This window comes from Salvelinus fontinalis, unplaced genomic scaffold, assembly GCF_029448725.1.
Source record: "Salvelinus fontinalis isolate EN_2023a unplaced genomic scaffold, ASM2944872v1 scaffold_0004, whole genome shotgun sequence".
NCBI classification, from domain to species: domain Eukaryota; kingdom Metazoa; phylum Chordata; class Actinopteri; order Salmoniformes; family Salmonidae; genus Salvelinus; species Salvelinus fontinalis.
Window position 1 is genome coordinate 917,404 of NW_026600213.1, and position 20,753 is coordinate 938,156.

The window sequence follows — 20,753 nt, forward strand, 5'->3', positions numbered from 1 at the left end:
TCTTCATTATATCCAAACACACTGGTGGTCAGGGAGACATCTCTTCATTATATCCACACTGGTGGTCAGGGAGGCATCTCTTCATTATATCCAACACTCTGGTGGTCAGGGAGACATCTCTTCATTATATCCACACTGGTGGTCAGGGAGACATCTCTTCATTATATCCACACTGGTGGTCAGGGAGACATCTCTTCATTATATCCAAACACACTGGTGGTCAGGGAGACATCTCTTCATTATATCCAAACACACTGGTGGTCAGGGAGACATCTCTTCATTATATCCAAACACACTGGTGGTCAGGGAGACATCTCTTCATTATATCCACACTGGTGGTCAGGGAGGCATCTCTTCATTATATCCAAACACACTGGTGGTCAGGGAGACATCTCTTCATTATATCCAAACACACTGGTGGTCAGGGAGACATCTCTTCATTATATCCACACTGGTGGTCAGGGAGACATCTCTTCATTATATCCAAACACACTGGTGGTCAGGGAGGCATCTCTTCATTATATCCAAACACACTGGTGGTCAAGGAGGCATCTCTTCATTATATCCACACTGGTGGTCAGGGAGACATCTCTTCATTATATCCACACTGGTGGTCAGGGAGACATCTCTTCATTATATCCAAACACACTGGTGGTCAGGGAGACATCTCTTCATTATATCCACACTGGTGGTCAGGGAGACATCTCTTCATTATATCCACACTGGTGGTCAGGGAGACATCTCTTCATTATATCCACACTGGTGGTCAGGGAGACATCTCTTCATTATATCCAAACACACTGGTGGTCAGGGAGACATCTCTTCATTATATCCAAACACACTGGTGGTCAGGGAGACATCTCTTCATTATATCCAAACACACTGGTGGTCAGGGAGACATCTCTTCATTATATCCAAACACACTGGTGGTCAGGGAGACATCTCTTCATTATATCCAAACACACTGGTGGTCAGGGAGACATCTCTTCATTATATCCACACTGGTGGTCAGGGAGACATCTCTTCATTATATCCAACACACTGGTGGTCAGGGAGACATCTCTTCATTATATCCAACACACTGGTGGTCAGGGAGACATCTCTTCATTATATCCACACTGGTGGTCAGGGAGACATCTCTTCATTATATCCAACACACTGGTGGTCAGGGAGACATCTCTTCATTATATCCAAACACACAGGTAGCACATCCGGTGAACAGGTCAGGGTTCCATAGCCGCAGGCAGAACAGTTGAAACTGGAGCAGCAGCACGGCCAGGTGGATTGGGGACAGCAGGTAGTCATCAGGCCAGGTAGTCCTGAGGCATGGTCCAAGGGCTCAGGTCCTCTGAGAGAGAGATAGAAAGAAAGAATGAAAGAGAGAGAGAAAGAGAGAGAGAATTAGAGAGAGTATACTTAAATTCACACCGGACACCGGATAAGATAGGAGAAATACTCCAGATATAACAGACTGACCCTAACCCCCGACACATAAACTACTTCTGCAGAAATACTGGAGGATGAGACAGGAGGGGTCGGGAGGCACTGTGGCCCCATCCGACGATACACCCGGACAAGGCCAAACAGGCAGGATATAACCCCACACACTTTTCCAAAGCACAGCCCCCACACCACTAGAGGGATATCATCAACCACCAACTTACCATCTTGAGACAAGGCCGAGTATAGCCCACAAATATCTCCGCCACGGCACAACCCAAGGGGGGTTATTATTTAACTGGAGTTTATTTAGTGCTTTATCACTACATCACCGGCTGCCTGCGTTTATGGGGACCAATGGAGATACCCGGATGTTTCTTCCACCTGTTACATCCCGTGGAGGGCTTCTCTCTCTCTCGTTGACGGATGCTGGCTACCTCTGTCCGGTTCTCCTCTCTTCACTCGATTCACGTTAACTTTAGTGTTTAAACCCTCTGTGTCCAAGGACCGAACTTTTGAATATTATTTTTGTGGCGCCTCAGTAGGCTGGACACATGACGTTTTCAACAATGTTTTTTTCTGATAACTAGTTCATTGCATCCGCCATGGAGCCCAGTTTCATAACATTACCTTATCTTATATTATGTCTCTAGTTATGAAGTAATAGTGAAAAAACAGACCTTATTTTAGGTCATGTTTCTCCCTTCCAGCTCCTATTAGTTCTATTGAGCACCGTGGCACCAACTCACCTTCTGAACGTTCTATTACCAGCTCATTGTTCTGCATCACAATGGCACCTTCGTTATTGTTATCAATTAGACCTGTCGGCATGAACCGTGAACTCTGACCTCAGGTAACTTATTATACTGAGATGTCTTAGACCGCTGCACCACTTGGGAGCCCATATTGGTTTTCAGAAATAAGTGTTCAACTTAAACAAAACGCATGTCTCTGTCCTGGTTGTCAAGATGTGGCCGAGAATGATTTCATTGTTGTGACGATTTGTTGTATCTAAATGGCTGCTGGGTAATTTGATTTGCACTGGAACCTTCATTCGTTGACATCGAATTGAGTGAACGCTGCGCAGGTTCACTGAGTTGCGAACCAAATGGACAGGTCTAGCTCATTGATTTGTAGATCTGACGCAGTTGTTACTGTAACAGTATAACTTTAGTACAGAGCAAGGGGCAACACTACTTCTAGGTTTCAGAGCAAGTGACGTAACTGATTGAAACGCTAGTAGTATTTATTATTTCAAGGCAGAACACTTGATCAACAAGCCACGTGTTTTATTTTTCAAATGTGGTTTGAACTGTGTGACCTAGTAACCTCTATGTGAAAGTCCAGAAATTGGCATGGGAAAGATGGGGCAGGTTTGAGATCTAAGGAAATAACAAGAAAAATACACTTTATTTCTCAGCTGCCTCACCAATGGCTGTATATGAACTAATAACTTTTAATTGTTAAATATTTATAAAAAATATACAGCCAAATAATCACTAGTCAGATGCTCTAACCTCAACCTTAGTATACATGCATTTTAACATATTTGATTAATATCTCATATTGGGACTAAACAGCCTCGGGATAGAAAAGATGACAGTGCATCTTCCAGCCCGACAATAAATGACATCATGCAACGGTGAGCGAATTTACCTCAACATGACCCTCATTTGGGCGAGAAGGCAGAGTGACGACACAAGCTTTATGGCAGTGGCTGAGTTGACTGCTTGTGCGAGAAGGCAGAGTGACGACACAAGCTTTTTGGCGGTGGCTGAGTTGTCTGCTTGTGCGAGAAGGCAGAGCGGGTCGATGCTGGTTGATGAATTTGACAATGAATGTACTAGAGTAGAGGGAACTTTTCCTGTGAGGGGGAGTGGTGGTGTATCCAGGGAGAAAACTCAACTAATCTACTGAAATATCTAGCGTGGTCTTATGCTGCCATCTATTGGAATTATTCAGCAAATACAGTACCACTGAATAATATGTAATTCCTTAGTAAAGTAGTAATTACTCATTTTTAGTTCATTTTACCACTTACAACCATTAAATAACCATTTATAGCATAACAAACAATTGAAACTGACAAAAACCAGAAACACCATACATTTAGTAGATGAGAGATGTAATGTTTGTCTCTGTTGTGTTGAAGTCCAATCAAGCAGGAGAGACCAGCCTCCCCTGTTCCCAGCTGTGTGTCCATGAAGAGTGACACGTCTATGAATCTACCTGAAGTGTTTAGAGAGGGATACTTTTCTACTGAACAAAGGTAAGAAGAACTCATGGGTCATGGTCAGTGAGTTAAACAACACTGTCTCTAGTCATTTCTCCTCTCCCATTTTCCCATTTCTTTTTGTTGTTTTCATAATCCATAAGCTAATTATTTTGTCCATTTTCATTGTCATTAAACATTATTAAACAAACACAACATTCCCTCCGTGTGTGTGTGTGTGTGTGTGTGTGTGTGTGTGTGTGTGTGTGTGTGTGTGTGTGTGTGTGTGTGTGTGTGTGTGTGTGTGTGTGTGTGTGTGTGTGTGTGTGTGTGTGTGTGTGTGTGTGTGTGTACTCCCTGGATGAGGAGATGTAATCTCTATCCTGATTGCCTAGTCACTTTTACCCCTACCTACATGTACATATTACCTCAACTACCTCAACTACCTGGTACCCCTGCACATTGACTCAGTACTGGTACTCCTTATAGTCTCATTATTACCTCAACTACCTGGTACCCTGCACATTGACTCAGTACTGGTACTTCTTATAGCCTCATTATTACCTCAACTACCTGGTACCCTGCACATTGACTCAGTACTGGTACTTCTTATAGCCTCATTATTACCTCAACTACCTGGTACCCTGCACATTGACTCAGTACTGGTACTCCTTATAGTCTCATTATTACCTCAACTACCTGGTACCCCTGCACATTGACTCAGTACTGGTACTCCTTATAGTCTCATTATTACCTCAACTACCTGGTACCCCTGCACATTGACTCAGTACTGGTACTCCTTATAGTCTCATCATTACCTCAACTACCTGGTACCCCTGCACATTGACTCAGTACTGGTACTCCTTATAGTCTCATTATTACCTCAACTACCTGGTACCCTGCACATTGACTCAGTACTGGTACTCCTTATAGTCTCATTATTACCTCAACTACCTGGTACCCCTGCACATTGACTCAGTACTGGTACTCCTTATAGTCTCATTATTACCTCAACTACCTGGTACCCCTGCACAGTGACTCAGTACTGGTACTCCTTATAGTCTCATCATTACCTCAACTACCTGGTACCCCTGCACATTGACTCAGTACTGGTACTCCTTATAGTCTCATTATTACCTCAACTACCTGGTACCCCTGCACATTGACTCAGTACTGGTACTCCTTATAGTCTCATTATTACCTCAACTACCTGGTACCCCTGCACATTGACTCAGTACTGGTACTCCTTATAGTCTCATCATTACCTCAACTACCTGGTACCCTGCACATTGACTCAGTACTGGTACTCCTTATAGTCTCATTATTACCTCAACTACCTGGTACCCCTGCACATTGACTCAGTACTGGTACTCCTTATAGCCTCCTTATTACATCAACTACCTGGTACCCCTGCACATTGACTCAGTACTGGTACTCCTTATAGCCTCCTTATTACATCAACTACCTGGTACCCCTGCACAGTGACTCAGTACTGGTACTCCTTATAGTCTCATCATTACCTCAACTACCTGGTACCCCTGCACATTGACTCAGTACTGGTACTCCTTATAGTCTAATTATTACCTCAACTACCTGGTACCCCTGCACATTGACTCAGTACTGGTACTCCTTATAGTCTCATTATTACCTCAACTACCTGGTACCCCTGCACATTGACTCAGTACTGGTACTCCTTTAGCCTCATTATTACCTCAACTACCTGGTACCCCTGCACATTGACTCAGTACTGGTACTCCTTTAGTCTCATTATTACCTCAACTACCTGGTACCCCTGCACATTGACTCAGTACTGGTACTCCTTATAGTCAGTCTCATTATTACCTCAACTACCTGGTACCCTGCACATTGACTCAGTACTGGTACTCCTTATAGTCTCATTATTACCTCAACTACCTGGTACCCCTGCACATTGATTCAGTACTGGTACTCCTTATAGTCAGTCTAATCATTACCTCAACTACCTGGTACCCCTGCACATTGATTCAGTACTGGTACTCCTTATAGTCAGTCTAATCATTACCTCAACTACCTGGTACCCCTGCACATTGACTCAGTACTGGTACTCCTTATAGTCTCATTATTACCTCAACTACATGGTACCCTGCACATTGACTCAGTACTGGTTCTCCTTATAGTCTCATTATTACCTCAACTACCTGGTACCCCTGCACATTGACTCAGTACTGGTACTCCTTATAGCCTTATTATTACCTCAACTACCTGGTACCCCTGCACATTGACTCAGTACTGGTACTCCTTATAGTCTCATTATTACCTCAACTACCTGGTACCCCTGCACATTGTCTCAGTACTGGTACTCCTTATAGTCTCATTATTACCTCAACTACCTGGTACCCCTGCACATTGACTCAGTACTGGTACTCCTTATAGCTTCATTATTACCTCAACTACCTGGTACCCCTGCACATTGACTCAGTACTGATACTCCTTATAGCCTCATTATTACCTCAACTACCTGGTACCCCTGCACATTGACTCAGTACTGGTACTCCTTATAGCCTCATTATTACCCCAACTACCTGGTACCCCTGCACATTGACTCATTACTGGTACTCCTTATAGCTTCATTGTTACCTCAACTACCTGGTACCCCTGCACATTGACTCAGTACTGGTACTCCTTATAGTCTCATTATTACCTCAACTACCTGGTACCCCTGCACATTGACTCAGTACTGGTACTCCTTATAGTCTCATTATTACTTCAACTACCTGGTACCTTGCACATTGACTCAGTACTGGTACTCCTTATAGCCTCATTATTACCTCAACTACCTGGTACCCCTGCACATTGACTCAGTACTGGTACTCCTTATAGCCTCATTATTACCCCAACTACCTGGTACCCCTGCACATTGACTCATTACTGGTACTCCTTATAGCTTCATTGTTACCTCAACTACCTGGTACCCCTGCACATTGACTCAGTACTGGTACTCCTTATAGTCTCATTATTACCTCAACTACCTGGTACCCCTGCACATTGACTCAGTACTGGTACTCCTTATAGTCTCATTATTACCTCAACTACCTGGTACCCCTGCACATTGACTCAGTACTGGTACTCCTTATAGTCTCATTATTACATCAACTACCTGGTACCCCTGCACAGTGACTCAGTACTGGTACTCCTTATAGTCTCATTATTACCTCAACTACCTGGTACCCTGCACATTGACTCAGTACTGGTTCTCCTTATAGTCTCATTATTACCTCAGCTACCTGGTACCCCTGCACATTGACTCAGTACTGGTTCTCCTTATAGTCTCATTATTACCTCAACTACCTGGTACCCCTGCACATTGACTCAGTACTGGTACTCCTTATAGTCTCATTCTTACCTCAACTACCTGGTACCCTGCACATTGACTCAGTACTGGTACTCCTTATAGTCTCATTATTACCTCAACTACCTGGTACCCCTGCACATTGACTCAGTACTGGTACTCATTATAGTCTCATTATTACCTCAACTACCTGGTACCCTGCACATTGACTCAGTACTGGTACTCCTTATAGCCTCATTATTACCTCAACTACCTGGTACCCCTGCACATTGACTCAGTACTGGTACTCCTTATAGTCTCATTATTACCTCAACTACCTGGTACCCCTGCACATTGACTCAGTACTGGTACTCCTTATAGTCTCATTATTACCTCAACTACCTGGTACCCCTGCACATTGACTCAGTACTGGTACTCCTTATAGTCTCATTATTACCTCAACTACCTGGTACCCTGCACATTGACTCAGTACTGGTACTCCTTATAGTCTCATTATTACCTCAACTACCTGGTACCCTGCACATTGACTCAGTACTGGTACTCCTTATAGTCTCATTATTACCTCAACTACCTGGTACCCCTGCACATTGACTCAGTACTGGTACTCCTTATAGTCTCATTATTACCTCAACTACCTGGTACCCTGCACATTGACTCAGTACTGGTACTCCTTATAGCCTCATTATTACCTCAACTACCTGGTACCCCTGCACATTGACTCAGTACTGGTACTCCTTATAGCCTCATTATTACCTCAACTACCTGGTACCCAGCACATTGACTCAGTACTGGTACTCCTTATAGCCTCATTATTACCTCAACTACCTGGTACCCCTGCACATTGACTCAGTACTGGTTCTCCTTATAGCCTCATTATTGTTATTTTAATGTGTTACTATTTATTCCTTTCTTTTATTTACAAGGTACAAGGGCAATGTGGCACGTCTGGTGAACAGGGCAGAGATCCATATCCTCAGTCAGACCAGTAGAAACTGGACCAGCAGCACTACAAGGTATCACGTCTGGTGGATCATGTATCAATACTGATAGGATGGAAAGAAAGGGAGCGCTGCTCTCAGATCAGTTTTCTACATTCAAATCTTTCCTTGACATTATAATTATGTCACAATACTGACCACAGATCAGCTTTTATTAGCACCTATGGCTGCAAACATTGAGGCGGCTTATTCTAATGCTTACCCAATAAAAATGCACTAAATCCCAGATTTTGAACATCGTTGTGTTCATGTTAGGAAACACATCATGAAATATATTGAGACAAATTACAGACAGTAGCCTACAAGTAGCAGAATAGAACTCAACTGAACGTATTTCAGTATGATTGAAATAGGACTGTAGCCTACTGGTTATATTTCAGTATGATTGAAATAGGACTGTAGCCTACTGGTTATATTTCAGTATGATTGAAATAGGACTGTAGCCTACTGGTTATATTTCAGTATGATTGAAATAGGACTGTAGCCTACTGGTTATATTTCAGTATGATTGAAATAGGACTGTAGCCTATAATAATACATACATTATCACCTAATGCTGTGTAAGATCTTTTTATCAACTTAAGTTGTTGTGAACATTACAAGTTTTGAACTTCTATTAGCTTGTTATGGCCTGTAGGCCTCATTGTGCTGAACTCATACAACTTGTTTTTGAGTAAAAAAAGCATAATGTATGGATTATTTAGAATACAACAAATACTCAGATGAAACATATTGTGCTATTTATCACAGACTACTTTGTGTCAAAGGTTAACAAGGATTCTCTCCCCCACACCAGTGTCATGATCAAAGATATGATCAAGAGCCTCACATACAGTATATTGTTTGGTCATTGTGCTTGTCACGACTTCCTCCGAAGTCGGGTCCTCTCCTTGTTCGGGCAGCACTCGGCAGTCGGCGTCGCCGGTCTTCTAGCCATCATCAATCCACTTTTCATTTTCCATTTGTTTTGTCTTGTTTTTCCTCACACCTGGTTTCAATTCCCTCATTTACTTGTTGTGTATTTAACCCTCTGTTCCCCCCATGTCTTTGTGTGGGATTGTTTATTGTAGTGCTTGTGCACGTTCCCCGTGAGCGCACGACAGGTTATTTTTGTGCCTATTTATTTGTGGTTCTGGATGCCTTTGGTTTTCCTTAATAAATCTCCGGTTGTTACCCAGTTCTGCTCTCCTGCACCTGACTTCTCTGGCGCCAATTACGCACCCCGCTACAGTGCTGCCACGGAATGAATTGTGACCAAGGCCTCAAAAAAGCTTTATATATCAGAGATGTGAGAAAAGTTCTATATATTGTAATGAAACAGCAGGGAGCAGGTCTCGAACCCGCGACCTCCTAGCCCGAGGTCCGGCGCGCTATCGACTGTGCCGCAAAAGCATGCTCGAGCGGCAGAGTCGATTTCCGCGTTTATAAACCCAGGGTCGTTACACTACTCCCTCCTTTCAAAGAGCGCGTCCTCGCGCTAGCTTGCGACTTTACGTCTTACAGGAACGCGCTCACCAGCCAAGCACACGCACTGTCGTGGATGCAAGGTCCGATCACTTCTGACACCAATGTAATGAAACAGCAGGGAGCAGGTCTCGAACCCTCGACCTCCTAGCCCGAGGTCCAGCGCGCTATCGACTGTGCCGCAAAAGCATGCTCGAGCGGCAGGGTCGATTTCTAGCTTATAAACCCAGGGTCGTTACAATATTATTGAAACAATGTTGCGATTGTTTGTGAGAATGCCAACAGGTGTGGTTCCCATGGTTCCCCTGGGGGGAAAGATTCTATTGGGGAAAGGATCCTGTGGGGGTTGACATGGAAGCCAAGAAGGGGAGTGAGGTGTGTGTGTGTGTGTGTGTGTGTGTGTGTGTGTGTGTGTGTGTGTGTGTGTGTGTGTGTGTGTGTGTGTGTGTTCAAACACACATGCATGTGGGGGTCTGGGAGAGGAAGTGTGTCCATCTGATGAATGGGAATGTGCCTGAACTAAATGTTATACTCTAATTGTAGTCTCACCCATTCATTTCTAATGAGCAGACATTTTTGACCGGGAACACCACAGGTGTACAAAAGTTAAATAAAACACCAAATATGTTATGAAAATCATCAACATGTGATTTGTGTTTTCAGATGCCCAGTTTTGACAATCAGATTAAAAGAACAACATTTTTCAGAAAGAGAACTTGTAAATCGGTCCAATTCGACCAGAACACAGCAGGAGGGAAAACGTTTCTAACGATTCACAACTCACTTAGTCTTTCTATGAGAGATGTAATGTTTGTGATAGATTATAATCAAATACATGTCTGTTATTGAACATGCCATGATTAGATAGTGAGAAAACACAATCATTTATTTGATCATTTCTAGAAACAATGAAACTGTTCTTCTGTTTCCCCATCTGAGCTCAGAGTAGATGAGAGATGTAATGTTTGTCTCTGTTGTGTTGAAGCCCAATCAAGCAGGAGAGACCAGCCTCCCCTGTACCCAGCTGTGTGTCCATGAAGAGTGACTGGTCTATGGATCGTCCTATAAAGTTTAGAGAGGGAGACTTTTCTACTGAACAAAGGTAAGAAGAACTCATGGGTCACGGTCAGTGAGTTAAACAACACTGTCTCTAGTCATTTCTCTCCCATGTTCCCATTTCTTTAGTTGTTTTCATAAGCCATAGGCTAATCCTTTTGTCCGTTTTCATAGTCCTAAAACAATATTAAACAAACACAACATTCCCTCCGTGTGTGTGTGAGTGTGTGTGTGTGTGTGTGTGTGCGTGCGTGCGTGCGTGCGTGCGTGCGTGCGTGCGTGTGTGTGTGTGTGTGCGTGTGTGTGTGTGTGTGTGTACTCCCTGGATGAGGAGATGTAATCTCATGTTTTGTCCACAGAAACCAACAGGAGAGATCAGAGTCAGAGATTCTCAGTGGTCAGTCTTCCCAGAGTCATCAAACAGACCTCGACTCCATATTCAGTGTATGTGGTCCTGTTATGTACATTTATATTTGTTTACCTCAAGTAAAAGTTGATCTGTCAATCATTCATTCATGTGTTAATGAGAAAGCATTTAGTCTCTTGCTTAACTTATTTACTTAATTTATTCCAGATGCTTGAGGAGAAAATTATGACATTTGTGAAGAACGAGCTGAAGATGTTCAAGAGGATTCTTAGTCCAGAACTCCCAGAAGGCTTTGAGAGTCAGAAGCAGGATAAGGAAGTGGTGGATGCTGAAGATGAGCAGCAGGAGAGCAGTGCCAGAGAGGGGGCTCTGAAGATCACACTGCACATCCTGAGGAAAATGAACCAGAAGGAGCTTGCTGACACACTGGAGAAATGTAAGATCTGTCTGCCTCATGTTGAATGCTGTTTTATAACATTTAAAAGCTGGAGCTAAAGTACAGGTAAAGTAGCTGTGTAACTCAATGATATTGTAGCAGCCTTAACTAGAGGTCGACCGATTATGATTTATCAATGCAGATACCGATACCGATTATTGGACGACCAAAAAAGCCGATACCGATTAATCGGCCAAGTTTTTTTTACAATGTACTCATGTAATAATGACAATTACAACAATACTGAATGAACACTTATTTTAACTTAATATAATCCATCAATAAAATCAATTTAGCCTCAAATAAATAATGAAACATGTTCAATTTGGTTGAAATAATGCAAAAACAAAGTGTTGGAGAAGAAAGTAAAAGTGCAATATGTGCCATGTAAGAAAGCTAACTTTTAAGTTCCTTGCTCAGAACATGAGAACATATGAAAGCTGGTGGTTCCTTTTAACATGAGTCTTCAATATTCCCAGGTAAGAAGTTTTAGGTTGTAGTTATTATAGGAATTATAGGACTATTTTCCTCTATACCATTTGTATTTCATTAACCTTTGACTATTGGATGTTCTTATAGGCACTTTAGTATTGCCAGTGTAACAGTATAGCTGTCCCTCTCCTCGCTCCTCCCTGGGCTTGAACCAGGAACACAACGACAACAGCCACCCTCGAAGCAGCGTTACCCATGCAGAGCAAGGGAAACAACTACTCCAAGTCTCAGAGCGAGTGACGTTTGAAACGCTATTAGCGAGCGCTAAATAGCTAGCCATTTCACTTCGGTTACACCAGCCTCATCTCGGGAGTTGATAGGCTTGAAGTCATAAACAGCGCAATGCTTGACGCACAACGAAGAGCTGCTGGCAAAACGCACGAAAGTGCTGTTTGAATGAATGTTTATGTTCATGCTTCTGCCTACCATCACTCAGTCAGATACTTATGCTTGTATGCTCAGTCAGATTATATATATTATCTAGCAGGACACGCTAGATAATATCTAGTAATATCATCAACCATGTGTAGTTAACTAGTGGTTATGATTGATTGATTGTTTTTTATAAGATAAGTTTAATGCTAGCTAGCAACTTACCTTGGCTTACTGCATTCGCGTAACAGGCAGTCTCCTTGTGGAGTGCAATGAGAGAGAGGCAGGTCGTTATTGCGTTGGACTAGTTAACCTGAAGGTTGCAATATTGGATCCCCCGAGCTGACAAGGTGAAATTCTGTCATTCTGCCCCTGAACGAGGCAGTTAACCCACCGTTTCTAGGCCGTCATTGAAAATAAGAATGTGTTCTTAACTGACTTGCCTAGTTAAATAAAGAATAAAAAAATAAAACAAAATCTGTGTCCAAAAATACCGATATCCGATTGTTATGAAAACTTGAAATCGGCCCTAATTAAATCGGCCATTCCGATTAATCGGTCGACCTCTAGCCTTAACACAACACCTAGTGACCTCATCAAGTAGCAGCAGGGATGTGTTGTGGTGATTCATTTAGAGAGAGAGACAACATTAATAATACCATCAATAATACCAATAATAATATAATCAGTCACAACAGTCTGTAATGCATTATGAAAACATTTACACATTTATACAGTCAGTTAAGAGAATCAATGATTATAATGTAAAACGTTATAACCGTCTTACAATACTGTAGGCATTAAAACAGACGTAATATTAATATCCTCTGTGGTATTTCTAGTTTCAGATGAGCTTGCTGTGATTTACCAACGTGAACTCAAATCTAATTTAAAGAAGAAGTTTCAATGTGTATTTGAGGGGATCGCTAAACAAGGAAACCCAACACTTCTCAATAAGATCTACACAGAGCTCTACATCACAGAGGGTGGAACAGGAGAGGTCAATAATGAACATGAGCTGAGACAGATTGAGACAACAACCAGGAAACAAGCAAGACCAGAGACTGCAATCAAATGTAACGACATCTTCAAACCCTTAACTGGACAATACAAACGTATCAGAACTGTGATGACAAAGGGAGTCGCTGGCATTGGAAAAACCGTCTCTGTGCAGAAGTTCATTCTGGACTGGGCTGATGGAAAAGCAAATCAGGATGTCCAATTTGTATTTTCATTCCCTTTTCGGGAGCTGAATTTGATGAAAGGGGACAAACACACTTTCATTGAACTTCTCAATCACTTCTCAATGGAAACCAAACAATCAGGAATCTCCATCTACGACAAGTACAAAGTTCTGTTCATCTTTGATGGTCTGGATGAGTGCCGACTGCCCCTAGACTTCCAGAAGAACAAGATCTGTTGTGACGTCACAGAGTCAACCTCAGTGGATGGTCTGCTGACAAATCTCATCAAGGGAAATCTGCTTCCCTCTGCTCTCCTCTGGATAACTACCCGACCTGCAGCAGCCAATAAGATCCCTTCAGGGTGTGTTGACCAGGTGACAGAGGTACGAGGGTTCAATGACCCACAGAAGGAGGAGTACTTCAGGAAGAGATTCAATGATGAAAACCTGGCCAGCAGAATCATCTCACACATAAAGAAATCAAGGAGCCTCCACATCATGTGCCACATTCCAGTCTTCTGTTGGATTTCTGCAACAGTCCTTGAACACATGCTGAAACATAAGAGAGAAGAGATGCCCAAGACTCTGACTGAGATGTACACACACCTTGTGGTGTTTCATACCAAACAGAAGAATGAAAAGTATCTTGGGAAAGAAGAGACAGGTCCACACTGGAATAAAGAGAGCATTCTGTCACTGGGAAAACTGGCTTTTCAACAGCTTGTGAATGGCAATCTGATTTTCTATGAAGAAGACCTGAAAGAGGCTGGCATTGATGTCAGTGAAGCCTCAGTGTACTCAGGATTGTGCACACAGATCTTTAAAGAGGAATGTGTGCTGTACCAGGACAAGGTGTACTGCTTTGTTCATCTGAGCATTCAGGAGTTTCTGGCTGCTGTATATGTGTTCCTCTCATTCATCAACAACAATGAGAATCTAATTGACAAACTGCAAACAAACGACAAGTCTGAAGTTACTTTCTACAAGAGTGCTGTGGATAAAGCCTTACAAAGTGAGACAGGAAACCTGGACCTTTTCCTTCGCTTCCTTCTGGGCCTGTCACTGGAGTCCAATCAGAAGCACTTACGAGGTCTACTGACAAAGACAAGAAGCAGCTCACAGAGCCATGAAGAAACAGTCAAGTACATCAAGGAGAAGATCAGGGAGAATCCCTCTCCAGAGAGGAGCATCAATCTGTTCCACTGTCTGAATGAACTGAATGACCATTCTCTAGTGGAGGAGATCCAAAGCTACCTGAACTCAGGAAGTCTCTCAGAAGACAAACTGTCACCTGCACAGTGGTCAGCTCTGGTCTTTGTGTTGCTGACTTCAGAAAAGGAGCTGGATGTGTTTGACCTGAAGAAATACTCCAGATCAAAGGAAGGTCTTCTGAGGCTGCTGCCAGTGGTCAAAGCCTCCAGAGCTGTTCTGTGAGTAAATAAAAATGACATATAAGAACTAATCATCAGGAAGAAATATTCAGTTTAGAGAAAAATATGTATTATAATATTATATTGAATAACATATTGAATAAAAGCATTGATGTTCACATTAGTATAACATTATGACCATACAATTCTAGGAGACGGAAGGTGAATCTATATGTTGTTTGAGAGAATTAACCAAATGCATCTGCCATTGTCATTCTACACTACTGGTGTTAAATCAACAGTGTGTTTGTGAAGTCATGATGATCTCTTTGTCAGGCTGTCAGGCTGTGGAGTCACAGAGGAAGGCTGTGCTTCTCTGGTCTCAGCTCTGGAGTCAAACCCCTCACACCTGAGAGAGCTGGACCTGAGCTACAATGACCTGAAGGATTCAGGAGTGAAGCTGCTCTCTGCTGGACTGGGGAATCCCCACTATAAACTGGAGACTCTGAGGTCAGTATTCCTGTAGTTGGTCAACAAGTGATAACTGTTCACCAGATCCACATGTGTTTACCAGACACATAGAGTCCACACCATATGTGTTTGGACAGTGAAGCTTACAGTTTTACATTTGGTGCTATGCTCCAGCATTTTGGATTTGAGATAGAATTTTTCATTTTAGGCAACAGTACAGCATGTCACCTTTTATTTAAAGGTATTCATACATATATTTTACCGTTTATAAATGAAACCACTTTATGTATCTAGTTCTCCCATTTGAAGAGTCTTAATTACTTGGACAAATTCACTTATATTATATTAAAGTAGTCATAATGTAAGGGCTGTCTCTCTCCTCATCCTCGGACGAGGAGAGGAGAGAAGGATCATCAGACCAAAATGCAGCATTTGGGAAATAAGCCATCTTTTATTTAAACCGACGGCAACACGAAACAAAACACTTTCCAATATACAAAACAAGAAAACGACGTTGACGAAACCTGAACATAAACTTACATAACTAAACGTAAACTCACGGACAGGAAACAGACGCCATCAAAATAAACGAACAGCCAAACAGTCCCGTATGGTACATACATTCGACGACACAGGAGACAATCACCCACAAACAAAAAGTGAGAACACCCTACCTAAATATGACTCTTAATTAGAGGAGAACGCAAAACACCTGCCTCTAATTAAGAGCCATACCAGGCAACCAAAACCAACATAGAAACAGATAACATAGACTGCCCACCCAAAACACATGCCCTGACCTAAACACATACAAAAAACAACATAAAACAGGTCAGGACCGTTACACATAAATGTCATATTTGGTCCCATATTCCACTTTGCTTGGAGTGATTACATCAAGCTTGTGATTCTACTAACTTGTTGAATTCATTTGCTGTTTGTCTTGGTTGTGTTTTGGATGTTTTTCCTAATAGAAACTGAATGGTGAATAATGTCCTGTCATTTTGGAGTCACTTCACTTGTATTGTCAGTAAGAATAGAAGATGTTTCTGAACACTTCTACATTCATGTGGATGCTACCATGATTATGAATAATCAGGAATGAATCGTGAATAATGATGAATGAGAAAGTTATAGAGGCACAAAGATCATACCCCCTCTGTTATTGGTAATGGTGAGAGGTTAGCATGTTTTGTTGTAGCCTCTGTTATTGGTAATGGTGAGAGGTTAGCATGTTTTGTTGTAGCCTCTGTTATTGGTAATGGTGAGAGGTTAGTATGGTTTGTTGTAGACTCTGTTATTGGTAATGGTGAGAGGTTAGCATGTTTTGTTGTAGCCTCTGTTATTGGTAATGGTGAGAGGTTAGCATGTTTTGTTGTAGCCTCTGTTATTGGTAATGGTGAGAGGTTAGCATGTTTTGTTGTAGCCTCTGTTATTGGTAATGGTGAGAGGTTAGCATGTTTTGTTGTAGCCTCTGTTATTGGTAATGGTGAGAGGTTAGTATGGTTTGTTGTAGACTCTGTTATTGGTAATGGTGAGAGGTTAGCATGTTTTGTTGTAGCCTCTGTTATTGGTAATGGTGAGAGGTTAGCATGTTTTGTTGTAGCCTCTGTTATTGGTAATGGTGAGAGGTTAGCATGTTTTGTTGTCGTCTCTGTTATTGGTAATGGTGAGAGGTTAGCATGTTTTGTTGTAGCCTCTGTTATTGGTAATGGTGAGAGGTTAGCATGTTTTGTTGTAATCTCTGTTATTGGTAATGGTGAGAGGTTAGCGTGTTTTGTTGTAGTCTCTGTTATTGGTAATGTTGAGAGGTTAGCATGTTTTGTTGTAGCCTCTGTTATTGGTAATGGTGAGAGGTTAGCATGTTTTGTTGTAGCCTCTGTTATTGGTAATGTTGAGAGGTTAGCATGTTTTGTTGTAGCCTCTGTTATTGGTAATGGTGAGAGGTTAGCATGTTTTGTTGTAGTCTCTGTTATTGGTAATGTTGAGAGGTTAGCATGTTTTGTTGTAGTCTCTGTTATTGGTAATGGTGAGAGGTTAGCATGTTTTGTTGTAGTCTCTGTTATTGGTAATGGTGAGAGGTTAGTATGTTTTGTTGTAGCCTCTGTTATTGGTAATGGTGAGAGGTTAGCATGTTTTGTTGTAGCCTTTGTTATTGGTAATGGTGAGAGGTTAGCATGTTTTGTTGTAACCTCTGTTATTGGTAATGGTGAGAGGTTAGCATGTTTTGTTGTAGTCTCTGTTATTGGTAATGGTAGAGGTTAGCATGTTTTGTTGTAGCCTCTGTTATTGGTAATGGTGAGAGGTTAGTATGTTTTGTTGTAGCCTCTGTTATTGGTAATGGTGAGAGGTTAGCATGTTTTGTTGTATCCTCTGTTATTAGTAATGGAGAGAGGTTAGCATGTTTTGTTGTAGCCTCTGTTATTGGTAATGGTGAGAGGTTAGCATGTTTTGTTGTAGCCTCTGTTATTGGTAATGGTGAGAGGTTAGCATGTTTTGTTGTAGCCTCTGTTATTGGTAATGGTGAGAGGTTAGCATGTTTTGTTGTAGCCTCTGTTATTGGTAATGGTGAGAGGTTAGCATGTTTTGTTGTAGTCTCTGTTATTGGTAATGGTGAGAGGTTAGCATGTTTTGTTGTCGTCTCTGTTATTGGTAATGGTGAGAGGTTAGCATGTTTTGTTGTAGCCTCTGTTATTGGCAATGGTGAGAGGATAGCATGTTTTGTTGTAGTCTCTGTTATTGGTAATGGTGAGAGGTTAGCATGTTTTGTTGTCGTCTCTGTTATTGGTAATGGTGAGAGGTTAGCATGTTTTGTTGTAGCCTCTGTTATTGGCAATGGTGAGAGGATAGCATGTTTTGTTGTAGCCTCTGTTATTGGTAATGTTGAGAGGTTAGCATGTTTTGTTGTATCCTCTGTAACTTTCTCACTCATTATTATTTATGATTCATTCATGATTTTTCATCATCATTTTGCATAATTAATTTAGAAACATGTTATCACTTAGACAGAAAATGACTCCATCCACCATTTTAATATTGGGAAAAACACAACCAAAACAATCTGCAAATGCAATCATTTCATAAATGCTTCATTTTTGATTATTTTGATACAAATACTCAACTTTAATACACTATGAGTAAATTTGTCAGAATACTAATGACTTCTTCAAATAGGGGGACTAGATACATAAAGTGCTTTCATTTCTAAATGGAGAAACAGATTTGTATTAAAATATCCTAAAATAAAAGGTGACATTATATACTGTCACCTCATATGAAACATTTGATCTGAAATCTAAAATGCTGGAGCATAGAGCAATACTTTGATATTTTGTCATTTCTAATAATGATACATTTATTTATGAACAGATATGTTTTCATTCATTTTTCATTTACAAATAGATGTGGCAGGTTTCAGGACACTGATATATCTGAATATGCAGAAAAAATATACAGCCAAATAATATCAATGTGATTTTAATGTGATTTGACTCTTTGCAGGCTGTCAGGCTGTCTAGTCACAGAGGAAGGCTGTGCTTCTCTGGTCTCAGCTCTGAGGTCAAACCCCTCACACCTGAGAGAGCTGGACCTGAGCTACAATCACCCAGGAGACTCAGGAGTCAGACTGCTCTCTGCTGGACTGGAGGATCCACACTGCAGACTGAAGAAACTCAAGTATGTAGAGGGTTTATGTCAATGTTCATATCAGACATGTTTGACTTATCAGGCTAGTTAAGACAAACATTCTTACCACCACTTGGACAAAGTTATATGCTGTGTGTGTGTGTGTGTGTGTGTGTGTGTGTGTGTGTGTGTGTGTGTGTGTGTCCAGTGTGAAACACACTAGACTCACACACACACACACACACCCATGACAAACACATACTGGACACACATACACACTGGTCACACACACAGGAAACACACACTCTGGACACACACTAGACACAAACACTGTGTGTGAGTGTGTGTGTGTGTGTGTGTGTGTGTCCAGTATGTGTGTGTGTCCAGTATGTGTGTGTGTCCAGTATCTGTGTGTGTGTGTGTGTGTGTGTGTGTGTGTGTGTGTGTGTGTGTGTGTGTGTGTGTGTGTGTGTGTGTGTGTGTGTGTGTGTGTGTGTGAGTTCATGTGTTCTTCTGCTTACACACGCTTCTTCACACACACACTGGAAACACACACTGGAGACACACACACACAGACAACTATTCTTAGTTATTTGCTGACCGTGTCAATGTTCATATCAGACATGTTTGACTTTGTTGTATGTTACTGTGTGTGTGGGTCCGGGTTGTGTGTATGTGTGTGTGTTTGTGTTTGTGTGTTTAGTGTGTGTGTCCAGTGCCCTGTGTGTGTGTGTGTGTGTGTGTGTGTGTGTGTGTGTGTGTGTGTGTGTGTGTGTGTGTGTGTGTGTGTGTGTGTGTGTGTGTGTGTGTGTGTGTGTGTGTGTGTGTGTATGTGTGTCCAGTATGTGTGTGTCATGTGTGTGTGTGTGTGTGTGAGTTCAGGTGTATCCCTCAATGACTGTCTGTTCTTCTGCTTACCGCTACAGTGTGGAACATGGAGGAGAGAACACAATGAAACATGGACTTAGAAAATGTAAGTGTTGACTGCTGTGAAGAATATGACTAAGAATAAGTCTTAATTCAAGTTAAGTCAAAGTCAAAGACCACCATCATTACTTACTTGGTCATATTAAATATCAGCTGTAGTTCTACAGAAGCAGAAATCAGGGACACCAACGTTTACAAAGAGTTGCTTTGACAGTGTGTGTGTCTCTCTGTGTGTCTGTGTGTGTGTGTGTGTGTGTGTGTGTGTGTGTGTGTGTGTGTGTGTGTGTGTGTGTGTGTGTGTGTGTGTGTGTGTGTGTGTGTGTGTGTGTGTGTGTGCGTGTGTGTGTGTGTAATTAAAGGGAATAAGTGTGTTTTATATTACCATACAGTATAACATATGATCATTCAACAAGTCTCAAGTTACCTTAACTTCTCCTTTTGATACCTAGAAACATCTACATTAAATGAATTAGTGAAAAGTGAGTTAACATTCTAATGTGAATGATGATGATTTCTAATATTGTGTCTGGTTTCATCCATCAGATGTCTGTGATCTCACACTGGACCCAAACACAGTAAACAGACACCTCTCTCTGTCTGAGGAGAACAGAAAGGTGACATGGAGGAGAGAGAAGCAGCCGTATCCTGATCACCCAGAGAGATTTGAGGACTGGAGACAGGTGCTGTGTAGAGAGGGTCTGACTGGGCGCTGTTACTGGGAGGTAGAGTGGAGTGGGAGAAGGGCTGATATAGGAGTGACATATAAAGGAATCAGCAGGAGAGGAAGGGTTGATGACTGTTGTCTTGGATGGAATGACAAGTCCTGGAGTCTGTTCTGCTCTGACAACAGTTACGCTGCCTGTCACAATAATAATCACACTACCATAGACGTCCCCTCCTCCAGCTCCCACAGAGTAGGAGTGTATCTGGACTGGCCAGCCGGCACTCTGTCCTTCTATAGAGCCTCCTCTGACACACTGACCCACCTGATCACATTCACCTCCACCTTCACT

General features: G+C 41.9%; 1 protein-coding gene across 1 annotated transcript in view; it reads left to right on the forward strand.

Moving 5' to 3' along the window:
• LOC129841951 (NLR family CARD domain-containing protein 3-like) overlaps positions 1 to 20,753 on the forward strand; it is a 268,945-nt gene that overhangs the window by 248,159 nt on the left and 33 nt on the right. The window contains exons 5-14 of the mRNA XM_055910318.1: positions 3,593 to 3,709; positions 7,904 to 7,993; positions 10,428 to 10,544; positions 10,858 to 10,942; positions 11,073 to 11,301; positions 13,008 to 14,778; positions 15,055 to 15,228; positions 18,691 to 18,864; positions 19,740 to 19,786; positions 20,284 to 20,753. The exon at positions 20,284 to 20,753 is cut by the window's right edge and continues 33 nt beyond it. Coding sequence (XP_055766293.1) covers positions 3,593 to 3,709; positions 7,904 to 7,993; positions 10,428 to 10,544; positions 10,858 to 10,942; positions 11,073 to 11,301; positions 13,008 to 14,778; positions 15,055 to 15,228; positions 18,691 to 18,864; positions 19,740 to 19,786; positions 20,284 to 20,753 — 3,274 coding nt within the window. The remainder of the gene's footprint in view (positions 1 to 3,592; positions 3,710 to 7,903; positions 7,994 to 10,427; positions 10,545 to 10,857; positions 10,943 to 11,072; positions 11,302 to 13,007; positions 14,779 to 15,054; positions 15,229 to 18,690; positions 18,865 to 19,739; positions 19,787 to 20,283) is intronic.